Raw genomic sequence first — 14,556 nt, 5'->3', positions numbered from 1 at the left:
ATATATATATATATATGAAAGAAAGTAAAAAAAAGTAGTGAAATGGCATGCATGCTCTCAACGACAACTACAACTACAACTACAAGGAAAAGGTTATAAGAAAAGGGTGGGGGTGGGGTTGGTTCGAGGTCCGCCACTACTATTATTGACTGCTGATGGAGGCCACCGAAGGAGGCAACAACAACGAGAAGGAGAAGAAAGAGGAGAATGCGATGGAGGATCGGGTGGGTGATGGTGGAAGACGGGCGGCGACGAGGAGAAGCGGGGCGTTCTTCCCGGAGCTATGCTCGCCGGCGCCGGTGCGGCTCACTGTGTGGTGCAAGTCGCTGCTCTTCAACAGCCACGGCTACACCGTTTACGACGACGCCGACGGCCGCATGGTCTTCCGCGTCGACAACTACGCCCACAACTGGCGGCAGCAGGCTGTGCTCATGGACTGCGCCGGCCATGTCCTCCTCACCGTCCGCCGCTGTCGCAAGGTCACCCCTCTCTCTCTCTCTCTCTCTTTCTCTCTCTCTCCCCCACTGAAATCAGCTGACCGTGCATGATTGAATAGTGCCTGTTGTCGGTTTATCGGGAGATTCATCTGACGATATGAAATGAGAGCAGTAGGCGATCTCAGTAATATATATACATGGCAAAATTGTTCTTCTTCTTCTTCTTCTTCTTCTTCTTCTTCTTCTTCTTCTTCTTCTTCTTCTTCTTCCTAAAAACCAAATCATTTTGATGATCAAAATTATGATGCATACTTCAATAATGTGTAGGAACACCAACAACACACTCGTAACTTCTGTAGACCTATTAAATAGAGAAATAAGACCAAACTCACAAAATGAGCGAAGCACAAAAAAGGATTTATGCATACTCCCAATTTTTGATATCCATAACATCAGCGACATCAATCAATGCTTTCACAAACACAGCGGTCTTCTCCTTTAGAGTGCACCATTTTTCACCTGATGGTTCCATGGACTTTAGAAAACTTATGTTTTATCCCACATCATGAACACGACCACTGTTTCCTTAATGTTGACATATCCAAGAATCTCTCTCTCTCTCTCTCTCTCTCTCTCTCTCTCTCTCTCTCATGTATAGAATGAAAGATTACACTGTCCATATGATGAAGACAAGCATCATAAACATGGACAAGCTGAGAAGTAGCAATCTTACAGTGACAAACCCATTGATCTACCCTTCTATTGATGCCACCTCCTCATGCCCACATCAAATCATACAGTAGAAAGATCAATTCATACAGTAGAAAGATAAGCATATCCATCTTACTCAGAATATATACAGCCTTAAAAACCACAAAAAGAAAGATCAAACATGCATGCGTGTTTGTTCTTCAAGACATCAACATTTCTTCTTCTTCTTCTTCTTCTTCTTCTTCTTCTTCTTCTTCTTCTTCTTCTTCCTGCAGTCATTGGTATCTGATTCAAACCGACACCTCCTCGTTCAGTTTCCGCATTCAACACTCGAAGCAACAATATTAAACCATAGAACCAACAATGGAACACAAACCTTAAATAGCAAACACATGAGATGTCTACGTCTACAAAGAAAAATTATTATTATTTTGTTATACAAGAAGAATCTAAACTAAAATATCCTTGTACACTTTCTTTTATAAATTGTAAAGAATTTTTTTCTCAACATATACTCTCGAGAAAATCCTAATAGCACTATAAGTCTTTTTCTTATACGTGTTGTCCTTACCGAGTCTTAATATACATAAGATATTCATAGAAGAATCAATTTTTTTGTTTATTAACCTAAATCTAAACAAAAATTTCCTTGTACAAACTTTGGTATAAATCTCATACAAGAAAATCCTAGAAGCACTAAAAGTCTTTTTCTAGTATACATCCTTACCAAAGCCTTGGTTTACATAAGACATTTATAGAAGAATCTTTCAATACTTGATTTCTTCGTCATCCATATAATTTGGTCCAATCCAAAAACCACCTAACATCCCTAACGGTACCTAAGCATCTGATCATCATCCATGGTTTGACAGATTCTGAACTTGAAGGAGAGTTGGGAGGCTTACAAGGGTGACAAAGATGTTGAAGACATGGTGAGAGAGCAAAGCCCACTGTTCAAAGCAACCAAGGACTTGGGCAGCCACAGCTGCACCATCTCCATGTTCACCCAAGATGGATTCCAGCCATTATTAGGTTATCGAATGAGCTGGTCCCGCGAGAAGGAATGCTCCAAGATCTATCAGTCTGCTGCAAACACACTGGTGGCCGAGGTACCAACTGTTCTCTCCACATCTTGATCCATCACAGTCTTAAGCTTTCCTCGTCTCCTTTTGACAGGTTAGTAGGAAATATGGATCCATGGCAAAAAAGCTACTTGACAAGGATGTTCTAACTCTGAGGGTGCAGCCTGGGATGGATCAGGCGTTGGCAATGGCAATGATTATGATCACAAACTCCATGGGATGATCATGGACTGATTGAATTGAAGAGAGTTAGATATTCCTGGATTGTACATGATGGTATATGAGGAAGACGAGGATGTGAAGATGTGCTTGAGATAGATAATAAGCAAGAGTGATTGTACACATCGTATCGTAGACAGATGATTATTGCAACAGCTCATACAAGAAGGAATTATCTTCATTTGTTGTAAATATAAATATATATGTATTGATGAAAGGATAGTTATGAAGGTACTCAGGGTTAGATTAGTCTATTATTATTACCTCATATTTATATATTTTTTATCAATGATGTATCAATTATCCTATTGAATCGGATGTCGAAAATGAGAGCAGGATAAACAAAGTATTGAGCATGATGAGGATGTCAAATAAATCTGGGTTAGGCATAAGAAAGGTTTACGCGTACACGAAGCAAGCTAATATTATTAGCTTAAGTCAGACTTATCAAGTTACTGGATCTAATTGCTCAAAATCCCACAAATTGAATAAAATTTTAAAAGGATTGTTTTCTTTCTAGAATCAAATCCCTTTTTTTTCTTTTACAATCCTTGCTTACTAGTTGTTAGTTGTTGATTCAAATATACTGTACATGTGCTTTTGAGATGCCATGGGTGAGTCAATCAATCAACCAAAAAGTTTTCTTTGAATGGGACATAAGCGGATACTTCAATGTCATCAATCAAAATGTAATCTACACATGCATCATTTTGCCTGATTTTCCATGTGTGTTAATTATCATCAATCACAGTTCACAGACATAGCTGGTTCTGCATTAGCAATACGATCAATCTCCTTATAACTTCACTTTATAAAAGCGTAAACTTAGGTGCACAAACATAACTAGACAAAAGACTTCATAGATAAAGATGAACAACTTAGCCAGCTCCATACAGACATGTGATAAAGGATTTAGGGTTCATCCATGGTAGCACGACAGTTTGCTGGAGGTTGGAAGTAGAGTGATTCCAAAATGCTAGTAGTTGAGACCGGGAAGGGTGAAAGGAAGAAGGAGAGACTTCTCCATGCAAATGATACAGAAAAAGGGGTGAAGGCGATTGAAGTTGCTGAAGGAGAAGCAAAAGCCTTTTTGCAGCTTTCGCATGGATTGATTTGGATCGTGTGGAATGTTTGGGCTTCAGCAACTCATATGTGTCAGGTTCATCCTACAGTCTCTACAGTTGTATTGCTTGTGCTTCTACGTTACTCATCCAGTGTTGCAAGAGCTCAACTTGATGCAATCAAATTCTCATCCATTATATTAATCTTTTCCCGATAACTTAAGCTTTTGGGACTTGCAGTAACTCAATCAAATCCTTGAAATTGTACCATAAGTTCGAATCATATATCTATCCTTCTTTTCTCATCATTAATTAAAAATATTCATACAGTATTCATTCTTCACTTGGACTTGCACCATACCATATATTTGAGTTTCATGCACACATCAAATCTAAACCAACAACGAGATGATAAAATACATACTAGCCCAAGCTATTAAAATTTGTGGTCACTCACTTAAATAACAGAGTATATATATAATTATTTTAAAAAAATAACATTATCATTTCATCTAGAAGTTTAAGTCAATATAAGACACATACTCGAATTAATTATTTTTTAATATAACCTAAAAATGATCTGAATATATCCTAAAAGTTATTGTCAATTTCATCTAAAAGTTTAAGTCGTTAGATGACACATGATACATATTCTTAATAATTCTTTTTAAGATGATAAAAGAACATGCTAAGAGTCATGTGTTTTGTTCTAATGGTGACATGGAGAAGATTGAGAGATGAGTTCTGAAGAGTTTGCACATCCAATGACTTAAGTGAATTATATTATCATAATCCTGAAGAGAATGTGGATCAGAGAAACTTACTTCAAAGTGGCTCCTTGTACTTGAATTTTATATGCTCTGTTACTATTTGAGATGGTAGGAAGGGAGCCTTTCCCATATCAAGTCAAAAAGTTGATCTTGAACTAACTTTGACCACCATGATGACCAAGCTAGTAGCTACAATTTCCCAAGAAATGTAGAAGAATTAAAAGGTCAAGTTATGATGACTGAGTGGATTCTTAAAGACAACCAACTTACCAGAGTGTAGAAGAAGCTTAACTTCATTGACTTGATCTTGCATTCATGTGCCATGAAGTGAGCCACATTTGGTCGGCTGGACTTTAAATATCTGCCAACAGTGCTTGGATGATAACTTAATGTTGACCCTGCAGAATAAGGTTCCAAGAATGGTCATTGGTCCCTCAGAAATATAATATATAAAGGATGCCTAATAGGTTTAGATGGACCATGGAGCAGATTCCTCCTCATCGGACAGCACTTGTGTTAAAAACATTATCCATGCTTCACCCATCATCTGACCTGCAGATTGAAGTCACAAGCTAAGTCTCTTTTTCCCTTAAAATAAGGTCACACTGTACTTTCTTTACACTACAGAATGACATGGTTATTTTGACTGGTTAGCAGAGACTAGCAAGCATGACAAAAGGGCTTTATTGATGAAAACCTGCTCAAAAGAGAAATCTAAAGTTGAAGCATACCAGACTTAGTTGTCCTTGATGATTTACCCTTAAGAGTCATGGTCACTTATTAATTTAATAGAAAAAGTGCAATAGTCCAATCTAATACTTTCAATATCATGACAATGTCATATGAAAAGACCATGAAACACTGACTTCACTAACAGATTAGATGGACTGAAGCTTAACCTTCTGTAGCGATGATTTTGATGCTTGGACATGGACATCAACTTTGCATGAAGATTCTTACCAGCTGGCCTCTGCATTAAAATTTCATAAAAGGACAGGAAGGCAAAGCTGTCACTCAAATATCATCAAGAGAATGACTTTTCAGCTCGATTTTAAAAAGGAAAATTGCCACTACTAATATCAATATAAATGGCATTATAATGGTGAATAAAAGGAATAAAAAAGGAATCAGTAAGTAAAAGCTTACACTTCCCCTAGCTTTCCACCAGGCTGGTATGAGCAATTAAAGCTTGAATCTGCTGAATAGGGAATCTGAGATGTACATGAATGTGATTCTCTCTCTCTCTTTGAAAAAATGTGCTCGTTGTGCATTCAACTGCATAAAGTCTACTCAGCAATGAGATGAAGTCTATGTTTGATAAAGTAGACAGTTCCTTGAACAGAAGTGAGGAGGTGGATATGCTTAAGAATGTCCACTGCACCATCATCATCATGTCACCATTTTCATCTGATCCAGTTGGCGATAACGCTATGGATTCTGTACCACCAAAACAAGAGAAAATAGGCTAGAATATTACAACCTCAGTTTTTCCATTGTGTCCAAACATCAGCCAACGACTCCAACATCTCCAACACCAATTGTGTTCTTTTCTCCTTGCTTTAAAGTCTATCCTGGATGCTGGAATAGTCCCCAGATTAGTCCAAAGAATCCTCAGATAGTAAATTTGTACTGGTGAGAATCTCATCATAAACAAATGCTCCTGAAAATCAAGTACAATAGCTTTAGTCAATAATGTGTTTTTGGTGTTCCAAGAGACAACTATATCTTCAAAGGTCTAGGTTCCCACATGTCCAGTGTTGTTGATAAATTTATATTCCAATGTACAGAAATCAGACAGATCATGTCAAAAATAGGAAATCTACAAAATATCAGGAGTGGATCCAAATTTGTGCACCAGAAGAGAAGGGAAAAGGTGATGGCGATGAATTAAAGTAAAAATAGGAGCATACAGAAATATCTTGGGGGTGCTCCACTCAGCTCTGCTCCTGCTGTTTGCTGAAAATGATATAAACCAAGAAATTATAGATTGGTAAGTTTGACTCAGCAACTACATAATCATGTGAGACACTTAAATCACATTTAGATATTAGATTTTAAATAAAAACAACAAAAAGCAACAAAGCCATAGTAGCTGCTCATGTAAAGAGGGCCCAGATCAGTATCATGAGTAATTCAATTCTGATGACTCTAGGAAAAGCTGATAGTCCTTGAATAGTGATCTATTTTCTAACATGTTCATGACATCTCTAGAAAAGGAAGCTTTCCCTAATATACAGGAAAAACAAAAACCTTATACCATGTGCAGTATGAAAAGGGCTACTGCATCAGGTTCTTGAGGAAGTGAATGTTACTGGCAAATTCAATGTATGTCTCCTTAATATATAAAAGGGTTATGTAATTCTAAGCATATAAGGTTTTTCTCTTACAAAGAAATGCACTAAACTTCAAAAAGATATTATGATTAGATAACGTCCAACAGATTGCAGTTAAGGGTAATTGTAAGACTGACATGAAGACCAATAGGAAAAAGGATACACTAATTTATCAATGAAGTAGAACAAAAATGTTCAAAATTGAACATTCCACAAATTTATTAAACAGCATATCAAGAATGCAAAATGGACAAAACCTGTATCAGTTTGGAATTAGTTGCAAGCAGAACTATATCAAGCTTGACCATGTACATCATATGGCAAAAAGGAGATTAAAGAAGAGACTCCAAGGGTGTTTAAAAATGAAAAATGGATGAGGATGAAAATGTATCAGTGAAAACAATAGCAGAATTTGGTCAGCAAATGAAACAACATTGGGTAAGGCAAGACAATTTAATAGAACTTTGTTTGTTATTATAATTTCAGTACATTACAGGGTGTAACCATGAGCTCAATGGCAGGAGAAGATTCATACAGCCGATCACAAATAGTTGGAACATCACGGCTTGTTGTGGATGCGTCCAAATCTTCAGAGATTGGGCGAAGCCTTGGATTCAATCTAGGGAATCATTTTTGTTGATTGAGTCTTACACAGACCAGGTTTCTCTAAAACTATAGGCTTCATCAACAAGGTTAATCTTCCATCAAGATTAGGATTTGATCAATGGTGTACATGAATCATTCCTATGGTCATGAAACTTTCCCTATATTCTGAAGCATGGAGTCACAAGTAATTACACAAACCTTCAGTTCATGGAACTGATTCACAAAATTGTGACTGGCCCCAGAAACACCAAGTTGATATAAGGATTAGGTGCTTCTATTGTATAAAAGAATCTGGCACAGGAAACACCAAATAGAGATGATTAACTGTAACATCAGTTCAGAGTTGGCTACTCCTTGATAAGGTTGTATTTAGATTTTTTTTATCGTTAGCATTTTTTCGTATATAATTAAAAACTTATAAATAACTGAAACAAACATGATCAAGTTGTTGGTTCTTCAAATTGCTTACATAATGTTCCAAAATTTCAGTTCCAGATACTTTCTGCTTCTGGAATTCTAATGAACAGATAGCACACATAGTGTCTAACATTCCTCTTGAGGAAAGGACAAGATTCAGTATGTGTATGATCAAATGAATTAGAGAGTTTGATGAACAGAGGTAAAAAATCAACTTGATAATCCTAAGGACAAAACAGATATCGGTGGTGGTGACGTATCGTCAAATGAACTTTTCAAGAACAAATAGACAAGAAACACACACAACAAATCATAAATGTTGTTTCTATTTTGTACTTTAAGAGTATTAAAAAAAAACATAAATGACGACAAAAGCTAAAAAGGCCGCCCTGTCATTGGGCTTGGATCATTTCACCTTCTTCAGTCCTCAGGGTCTTCTTTCTTTTTCTTTCTTGTGCTGTTTCGTGAGTATAAGTGTCACCTTGTGATAGTAGTTGATGATTAGCCTGTTGAGGCTTTAACTCTTTACCTCTGTCTCTCAATTTCTCCAAAATTAAGAATAATGATTCAGTTTCTTGGTCAAAGAGACCAAGACTAATTAACTTGCTCTCTGTCATAAATCATTGTGTGTGATGTTGATCCATATACTCCAAACAAGATTAACATTACGTTTTTATAATAAGATATATTCATTCACAAAGGAAGCAAAGTCAATCAAGATTGTCATGTTTTCTAGGATCCATGGTTCTGAAGAAATGTCGCAATTAAAACTTAAACAATAAACAGTTTCATTTTTTAAGAGATATAATAACTAAACTACAAGGCTAAATTCTATAAGAGATAATTGTTTCCGACATTCTTATAATTCATCTAATTACATCTTGATCGCCACCGAACCTGAAACCTTAATGTCTAAACATCACTATACACATAAATTAAACATATAATACTGGGAAAAAGTGATTGAACCTCCTGAAACCATGAGTGCGTAAATCATTGAATTCAGTGGCCATCTAAACAAAGCAAGCATACATATCCAAAAAAAAAAACACTTCATCCCAGCAAAGACCGAGCTAATGCTGAGCAACAAGGATCATCCCGCACACACACGCACAACACATTCATACGTCGGATCATGATCCGAAGCTCCCTCCTGGTTGCCACAATGATGCGATGGTCAATGATCCGAAGCTGAAGAAAAGAATAGAAACGCGAGGCAGAAGGCGAGGGGGAGAGCTCCGCCGTAACATTGGCGGAGGGGACAGCTGGTCTAGATGGCCATGGGAAGGCTTTGCGGGTACATATCGGAGGGTGGGTTCGCGTTCGGGGACTGCGAGATCGGATCTAAAGGTCCATCGGATTTGGATCCGGGTAATAGTGAAGGAAGCATCCCACAGCGGGTCGGATCCCAAACTACCTGATCCGTTTAAACTGCATCGGACATCTCGATTCGATTTAGCATGAGTTTGGAGTTGGGATTTGGACTCAGATTCACGGTAAACATATCCATCATCATTTTACTGATAAAGAATAATGATAACGGGTCGGGTTTTCTGGAATACAATCGATTGGACCCACTTAATCCGGAGCTCGATCAATCCATTTATACCGTGACACAAAAAGGATGACACACAGAGAAGAGGTGCTGCTGTCTTTTGCTCTGGTCTTTTTGGAGGATTGAGTTAAGGCGGTAATGTATTAACGGCATACAGACTATAGACCTGCATCATCTTGAACTAAGTAGCACAAAACCATGTTAGATCAACAAAGATACAACTAATCACGTGACAGAGTAATATGTTTCTGACGGGCTCTCTGTATGAGAGGCGAAATCCAAAGAGCAGTGACTCCATAGCTGATCCATCACCTGGACTTTACGGACCACACAGATTGATGAAACAGGAGTGGAAAGTTAGCCTGGACCCTAGGAAAGTTTAACAAACTTGACTAGGAAGATTATTCCTTCGCCACGCCCAGTAGTTCGATCGCATTGGATCCGTGATCTCCAAGATGAGGCACACCGTAGTGGCTAACTTACTGCTTACTGTGTCCTGTTCAGAGTTTCTCAAAGCCTCGACTACTGCCCTGAGTTCTTCGGATGGTTGGAAACCATAACAAAGAAGATCCAGGAGCAGGCTTAATGCAAATTGGCAGCTGTTGCTTGTCTTCAGGACCTTCAGGCACAATTCAGATACTCGGTTGTCGCTTATTAGCTGGCTGGTGTCGCCCTTGTACAGTCCTCGAAGGTATCTCCAAGGGCTCTCGTTTAGCGGGTTAGCTAAGATGGCTTCTGTTGTGTAGCCTACTTCAGAATCTCTCATGGCCTGTAGGCCTCCCAGTAGCGGAGATCTTGTGATGACAAAGTACCGCTGTTGCAGATCAACAGTTAATAGGGAACATGGATTTGTTCTATAAATGACAAGGGAAGTCACATTCTAAGATATGGATATATATACTCGAGGAAACAATCATAGAGTAAAGAAACAATCATAGTAGTCCCTAATTATGTAAATTACCTATGCATTTTGGACCTTAATTAACTGAAACATGATAGTCTATGAAGAGCAAAACACTGGGCATTAGCACTTTCAGGAAAATACTTGCCAACAGAATGTACAATTGGATAATGAATGAGTTAAATGAGAATTTGTGCCTTATGATATGTGATACGTGGCAAAAGGCAAACAACCTTCTAAAGACTAAAGCTGTTTAATGATTCTAACATCAATGGAAAAAAAAACTGCTACCACAAAAAAAAAGGTAAAAAGGTCGGTCAGTGCCAGAGCACGCACAAACTAACAAGCATGATTCACATGCACATGTCCCACGTTTTAATACTAATCAGAAGGGTAAGAACCAAGCTTTACCTATCTGACCAAGGCTCGATACCAATTGGTTTTTAGGTTTACTAGATTCTTTGAGGTGCAAATCTGTTCCATAATAAAGTGATGATCTTAGGAAGATGGTGCATACCATAGAACTCAAATTACAAGCTAAAGAATTTTCAGGCTAGCAGTATGGTCATGCAAGTTCATTAGTTGACAAATTTTGAGATTTATGGTGGTTGTAGTCCATAAATTTTACAGTTCAATGTTGTGATCTCCTGCTTGAATCTCCATTTTACTCTTTCAAAATCACCAGGTTTCATCAATCAGACTTACGAAGGAAAGACTACTTGTCAAACTAAGGGACACCAGCTCAATCGACAAGATCCCATTATTTGGAGTAGGTTTTATACAGCACGAATTGAAAAATATAAGTACCTTAGGTACTTATAAGGTAACAGGAATGTCTCCCGAACACTAAACTAAAGCATGTCAAAATAATGTTATCAAATAGTCTATTCTATGTTTAAGATAAGAAATTTTCTAACAAACAGAAGGCACTAAATTTCAATTTACTGGCTTAAATCTAATGATTTCTATAAGAAATGCAAATAGTTATGTCAACTAAGCCATTCTCAAGATTAATAATATAAAGATCAAGAGAAAAGTATGGCATAAAGCAATAGCTGAACAGATCTAAAATAGCTACGTATAATAACTGGACCCTGTAGCAGTCAACCTGATTCCATGCTGAATTGTTGAAAATGTCATCTTCAAGAAGCATGCAGCAGTAGCCAAGCTCGTTTTCCCAGCCACCTAATGACTGAAGCACCCACTGCATTGGAAGAGAATAACAAGGTCCAACATTAGTATTGGATAAACATTGACAGAGGTCATCCTTCATCACCTGCATTTGAAGGATCAAATCAGCTTGTACAAAAATAAAGTACATTCTCAGTGAGCACAATTCAGGATATTCTAGGTTTGAGACCCCTTGATCAGCCTTTCGACTTGGTTTTGATTTAGATGTTGAGTAAATTAAGATAGTATAAATTCAACACATTCCAGTACTCAAAAGTACATCAAGAAAAAGAGAGGGGAAGAGAAAGTAGTTAAATTACCTGCCTATGAGACCAGGCATGATAATTTTTAGCATCTAGATCAAGTATATTTTTAGAAAATTCAAGTTCCTTATTTGCAACCTCTGGGCCCAATTTCTCAGCAAGCCACCGCCTGTGGTGCCTACATGACATATATAATCATTAGCATACAAGTTGCAAGCTAATTCTCCCAGATGAACTGCCATTACTTCTTTTTAGAACAGTGTAAAAATTAAAAATATATATATAGCCAAGTGAAATCTTATGAGACATTAAGAGAATATGTGCCAAAAACTAAATCTATCAAGATGGATGAATGTTTTTCTTGATACCAGAATAATAGGCTTATGATGTGAACACTCACCAGATCTGGTAATTTTTGGCGTTGCGCATAGTCATTCGGTCTAGAAAATCCCTTTCCTCATGTAAATCTGCATTTAATGACTCGAGCACAACGCGTCTGAAGTGCCAGACCTATTTGCATTGTTTTATTTGATATCAAATAAGAAGATCCAGCATAAACAGCGAAGAAAAAGAGAGAAACCAAAATAAAGGCAGCAAAATAAATAGTTCTTAATATCCAAGAAACATGTTAAAAACATGTTAAAAAGTGAGATATGCCCCAGACTGTAATGTACAAACATGACAAATAGTAACTTAAGTACTTAACTGCATAATTTAGTGGATGCATGACCTAAAGCATAAACAGCTAACGCTACAGAAACAAACTTCTGTGGATAATACAGTAATATAGCGCACAGATCATTAGGAAAGGTCTCACTTTATGTTTGTATCCGTAAAAATGCAATATAATGAATTTGAGTAATGCCCTCTAGCATGAAAAGAAAGTCTAGATGATGTGTAATCCAGAAAAACAAGAAGATAGGAGATAACTAAAGCCTGAATAAGCATATTAGGAAATTAGATCTCAATTTTCCTTGATCATGGTGCAAAATCAAATTAATGGCATGAACAGCAGTATCAGAAATTCAGAATTACCAAAGAAGCCAATAATACCAATAATTCTCAATTTAACAAAAAATGATCCGTAAGTTGCATATCAACAGATAGTTGTCCACACTAAATCCAATTTTAGGTAAGCTATCCAAGGTGATGCTATAACGGATCCTACTTGCACAAAAGAAAAGAACACAAGTTCAGTTGCTTCTTTTTCTATCTTTGCACCACAATTGATGTACGAACTTTTGAGGAAATCTCTTCACAAAACTAGAGCCTCTGAACCACATTAAATCTGCCTCCGCAAACGAAATATCACTCAGACTTCAGCTCAAGCAGCTACCTAAGGCACTAAATAACATGGTGAGTCTTTTCTCAGAAATCAACGGTAAATAGAATGAGATGCATGTGATTCAAGATCGGTTCGGCAGATCCATCCACCGTCTTACTTGCTAAAAAAGAAAGGCCTTTGTTTAACTAAATGAACTTGTATAAAGGTTTCCACCAAAAGCTTCTGGATTTTCCCTCTTAACAAGAAAAATACATCTTTCGGAAGACTTTTCCCCAGTATCTATCGATCTCAGGACAACTGAGATTACGAGGGGAAAGAACAAAAGCTCACGGTGTAGTTGCCAGGGTTCATGCCGATGGCCTCGGTGGTGAGGTCGAGGGCGCGGCGGCTCCGTTCGTCGGCGAGATACACGGCGCGGAAGTAGTCCATGGTCTCCCGGAAGTCATCGCGATAAGCGATGGGCGCGACCGGGTTGGGGCCATCGTCCTGCGGGACGGGCCTCACGTCCGACCACTCCGGCCGCGCACTCAAAGGAACACGATCGACTTCGTCATCCGAGGACGGCATCGAGGAGGAGCGAACCTCGGAACCGAACCGATCGATCCTACACCTAGGGTTTTGACGGGCCAGAAGGGGAGGGAGGAAAGCGACGAGTGAGCTGGGCTTTCGATTGTTGGGCTTTTGTCGTGGACCATACACGGCTCGGAAGGCCTGCTTAGCAGCACCAATCTTAAAGCAACACGGTTCGATTCCGGCTCACTCCATTCGACCCGACGAAGTCGTCGGTCATCTCATCACCAAATCGAAATGGAAATATGCCTTTGTAACGATAATATATTTCTCGTTGGACAGATATCAAAATTATATATACTTATCATCCCAATAATATATATTTTATGTTGTGTGATTTGATAGGCAGATAATAGTAGTTTGCCCAATGATGTGTCGGAGAGATCTCACGACTACGAACATCTTTTATTATAATAGAAAGCACAATAGGTTTAGTATAACTTAGATTATATCATCGATTCATCTCTCATAAAAAAAAAAAAAGGTTCATGTCATTAGAAAATTCTCGGTGTATACAAGGATTCAAAATCAAAATGACTTTCATATCAAAAATTTGATTTGACGGTCATCTTATGATTCGAAATCTAGTTTTGTATTCTCTACTCTACGTTCCTATAAAAAAAAACTATGTGAATGTTAGCAAGCAATCATTGTCATGATATAGTGTTTTTTTTTTATTATCAATCTCTTTGGTCTCGCCTCATTAATAATCATAAAATTAATTGAGAAACATATTAGAAGATCATTAAAGTGGCTTGACATTTGTTACATATGTCCATAGAAAAAAAATCAAAATTTTCATAATATGAACCAATCTCAGCTCAAGTACAAATCTCCTCGTATATCTTTTCTTTCAGTATTTCTAAATCTAGTAAAGAGAAATGTAAAGAGTATTGGAAGTATTTCCTCGGATCTTACTTCTTCATCGAAAATTAAAAATACATGAAATATTTAGAGCAAGAAATTCTAATCCATCAAGGATTTCTCTTCCTACTTTTTCTTAAGTGAATCCATACTTATAATGGATGTGCTAATCTATGAAGTAGTTTGAACCTTTTAGAAGCTAAGATACTTCCCAAGTAAACAATAACTCATCACAAATGTAACTTAAACCTTCATATTGCAATCATAGTGGACATGTTGCAGGAATCTCTACTGGATGTTGTTTCTGATGCA

The 14,556-nt window shown here is 37.6% G+C and overlaps 2 protein-coding genes across 2 annotated transcripts; one reads left to right on the top strand and one right to left on the bottom strand.

The window, feature by feature from the left end:
• Positions 1-112: 112 nt before the first annotated feature.
• On the top strand, positions 113-2,679 carry LOC135605271 (protein LURP-one-related 8-like). Its single transcript, XM_065095154.1, has 3 exons — positions 113-479; positions 2,021-2,257; positions 2,325-2,679. Exons 1-3 carry the CDS (start codon positions 156-158, stop codon positions 2,451-2,453), a joined length of 690 nt encoding a protein of 229 aa, XP_064951226.1. The 5' UTR covers positions 113-155; the 3' UTR covers positions 2,454-2,679.
• Positions 2,680-9,367: 6,688 nt separating this feature from the next.
• Positions 9,368-13,418, bottom strand: LOC135605270 (protein farnesyltransferase/geranylgeranyltransferase type-1 subunit alpha-like). The gene is made up of 5 exons (XM_065095153.1): positions 13,141-13,418; positions 11,926-12,035; positions 11,583-11,703; positions 11,201-11,296; positions 9,368-10,005 (listed from the first exon to the last, which is right to left on the bottom strand). Exons 1-5 carry the CDS (start codon positions 13,375-13,377, stop codon positions 9,571-9,573), a joined length of 999 nt encoding a protein of 332 aa, XP_064951225.1. The 5' UTR covers positions 13,378-13,418; the 3' UTR covers positions 9,368-9,570.
• Positions 13,419-14,556: the final 1,138 nt, after the last annotated feature.

This window comes from Musa acuminata, chromosome BXJ2-2, assembly GCF_036884655.1.
Source record: "Musa acuminata AAA Group cultivar baxijiao chromosome BXJ2-2, Cavendish_Baxijiao_AAA, whole genome shotgun sequence".
In the NCBI taxonomy this organism is placed as follows: Eukaryota; Viridiplantae; Streptophyta; class Magnoliopsida; order Zingiberales; family Musaceae; genus Musa; species Musa acuminata.
The sequence above is the reverse complement of the archived record's forward strand: the minus strand, read 5'-3'. Positions and strand labels throughout refer to the sequence as shown.

Coding starts and splice junctions, on each gene's coding strand:
- LOC135605271 (XM_065095154.1), top strand. CDS start 156: ATGGAGGCCACCGAAGGAGGCAACAACAACGAGAAGGAGAAGAAAGAG. Junction 480..2,020: donor CCGTCCGCCGCTGTCGCAAG/GTCACCCCTCTC, acceptor ATGGTTTGACAG/ATTCTGAACTTGAAGGAGAG. Junction 2,258..2,324: donor CAAACACACTGGTGGCCGAG/GTACCAACTGTT, acceptor TCCTTTTGACAG/GTTAGTAGGAAATATGGATC.
- LOC135605270 (XM_065095153.1), bottom strand. CDS start 13,377: ATGCCGTCCTCGGATGACGAAGTCGATCGTGTTCCTTTGAGTGCGCGG. Junction 12,036..13,140: donor TGAACCCTGGCAACTACACC/GTGAGCTTTTGT, acceptor CAATGCAAATAG/GTCTGGCACTTCAGACGCGT. Junction 11,704..11,925: donor GCCAAAAATTACCAGATCTG/GTGAGTGTTCAC, acceptor TATGTCATGTAG/GCACCACAGGCGGTGGCTTG.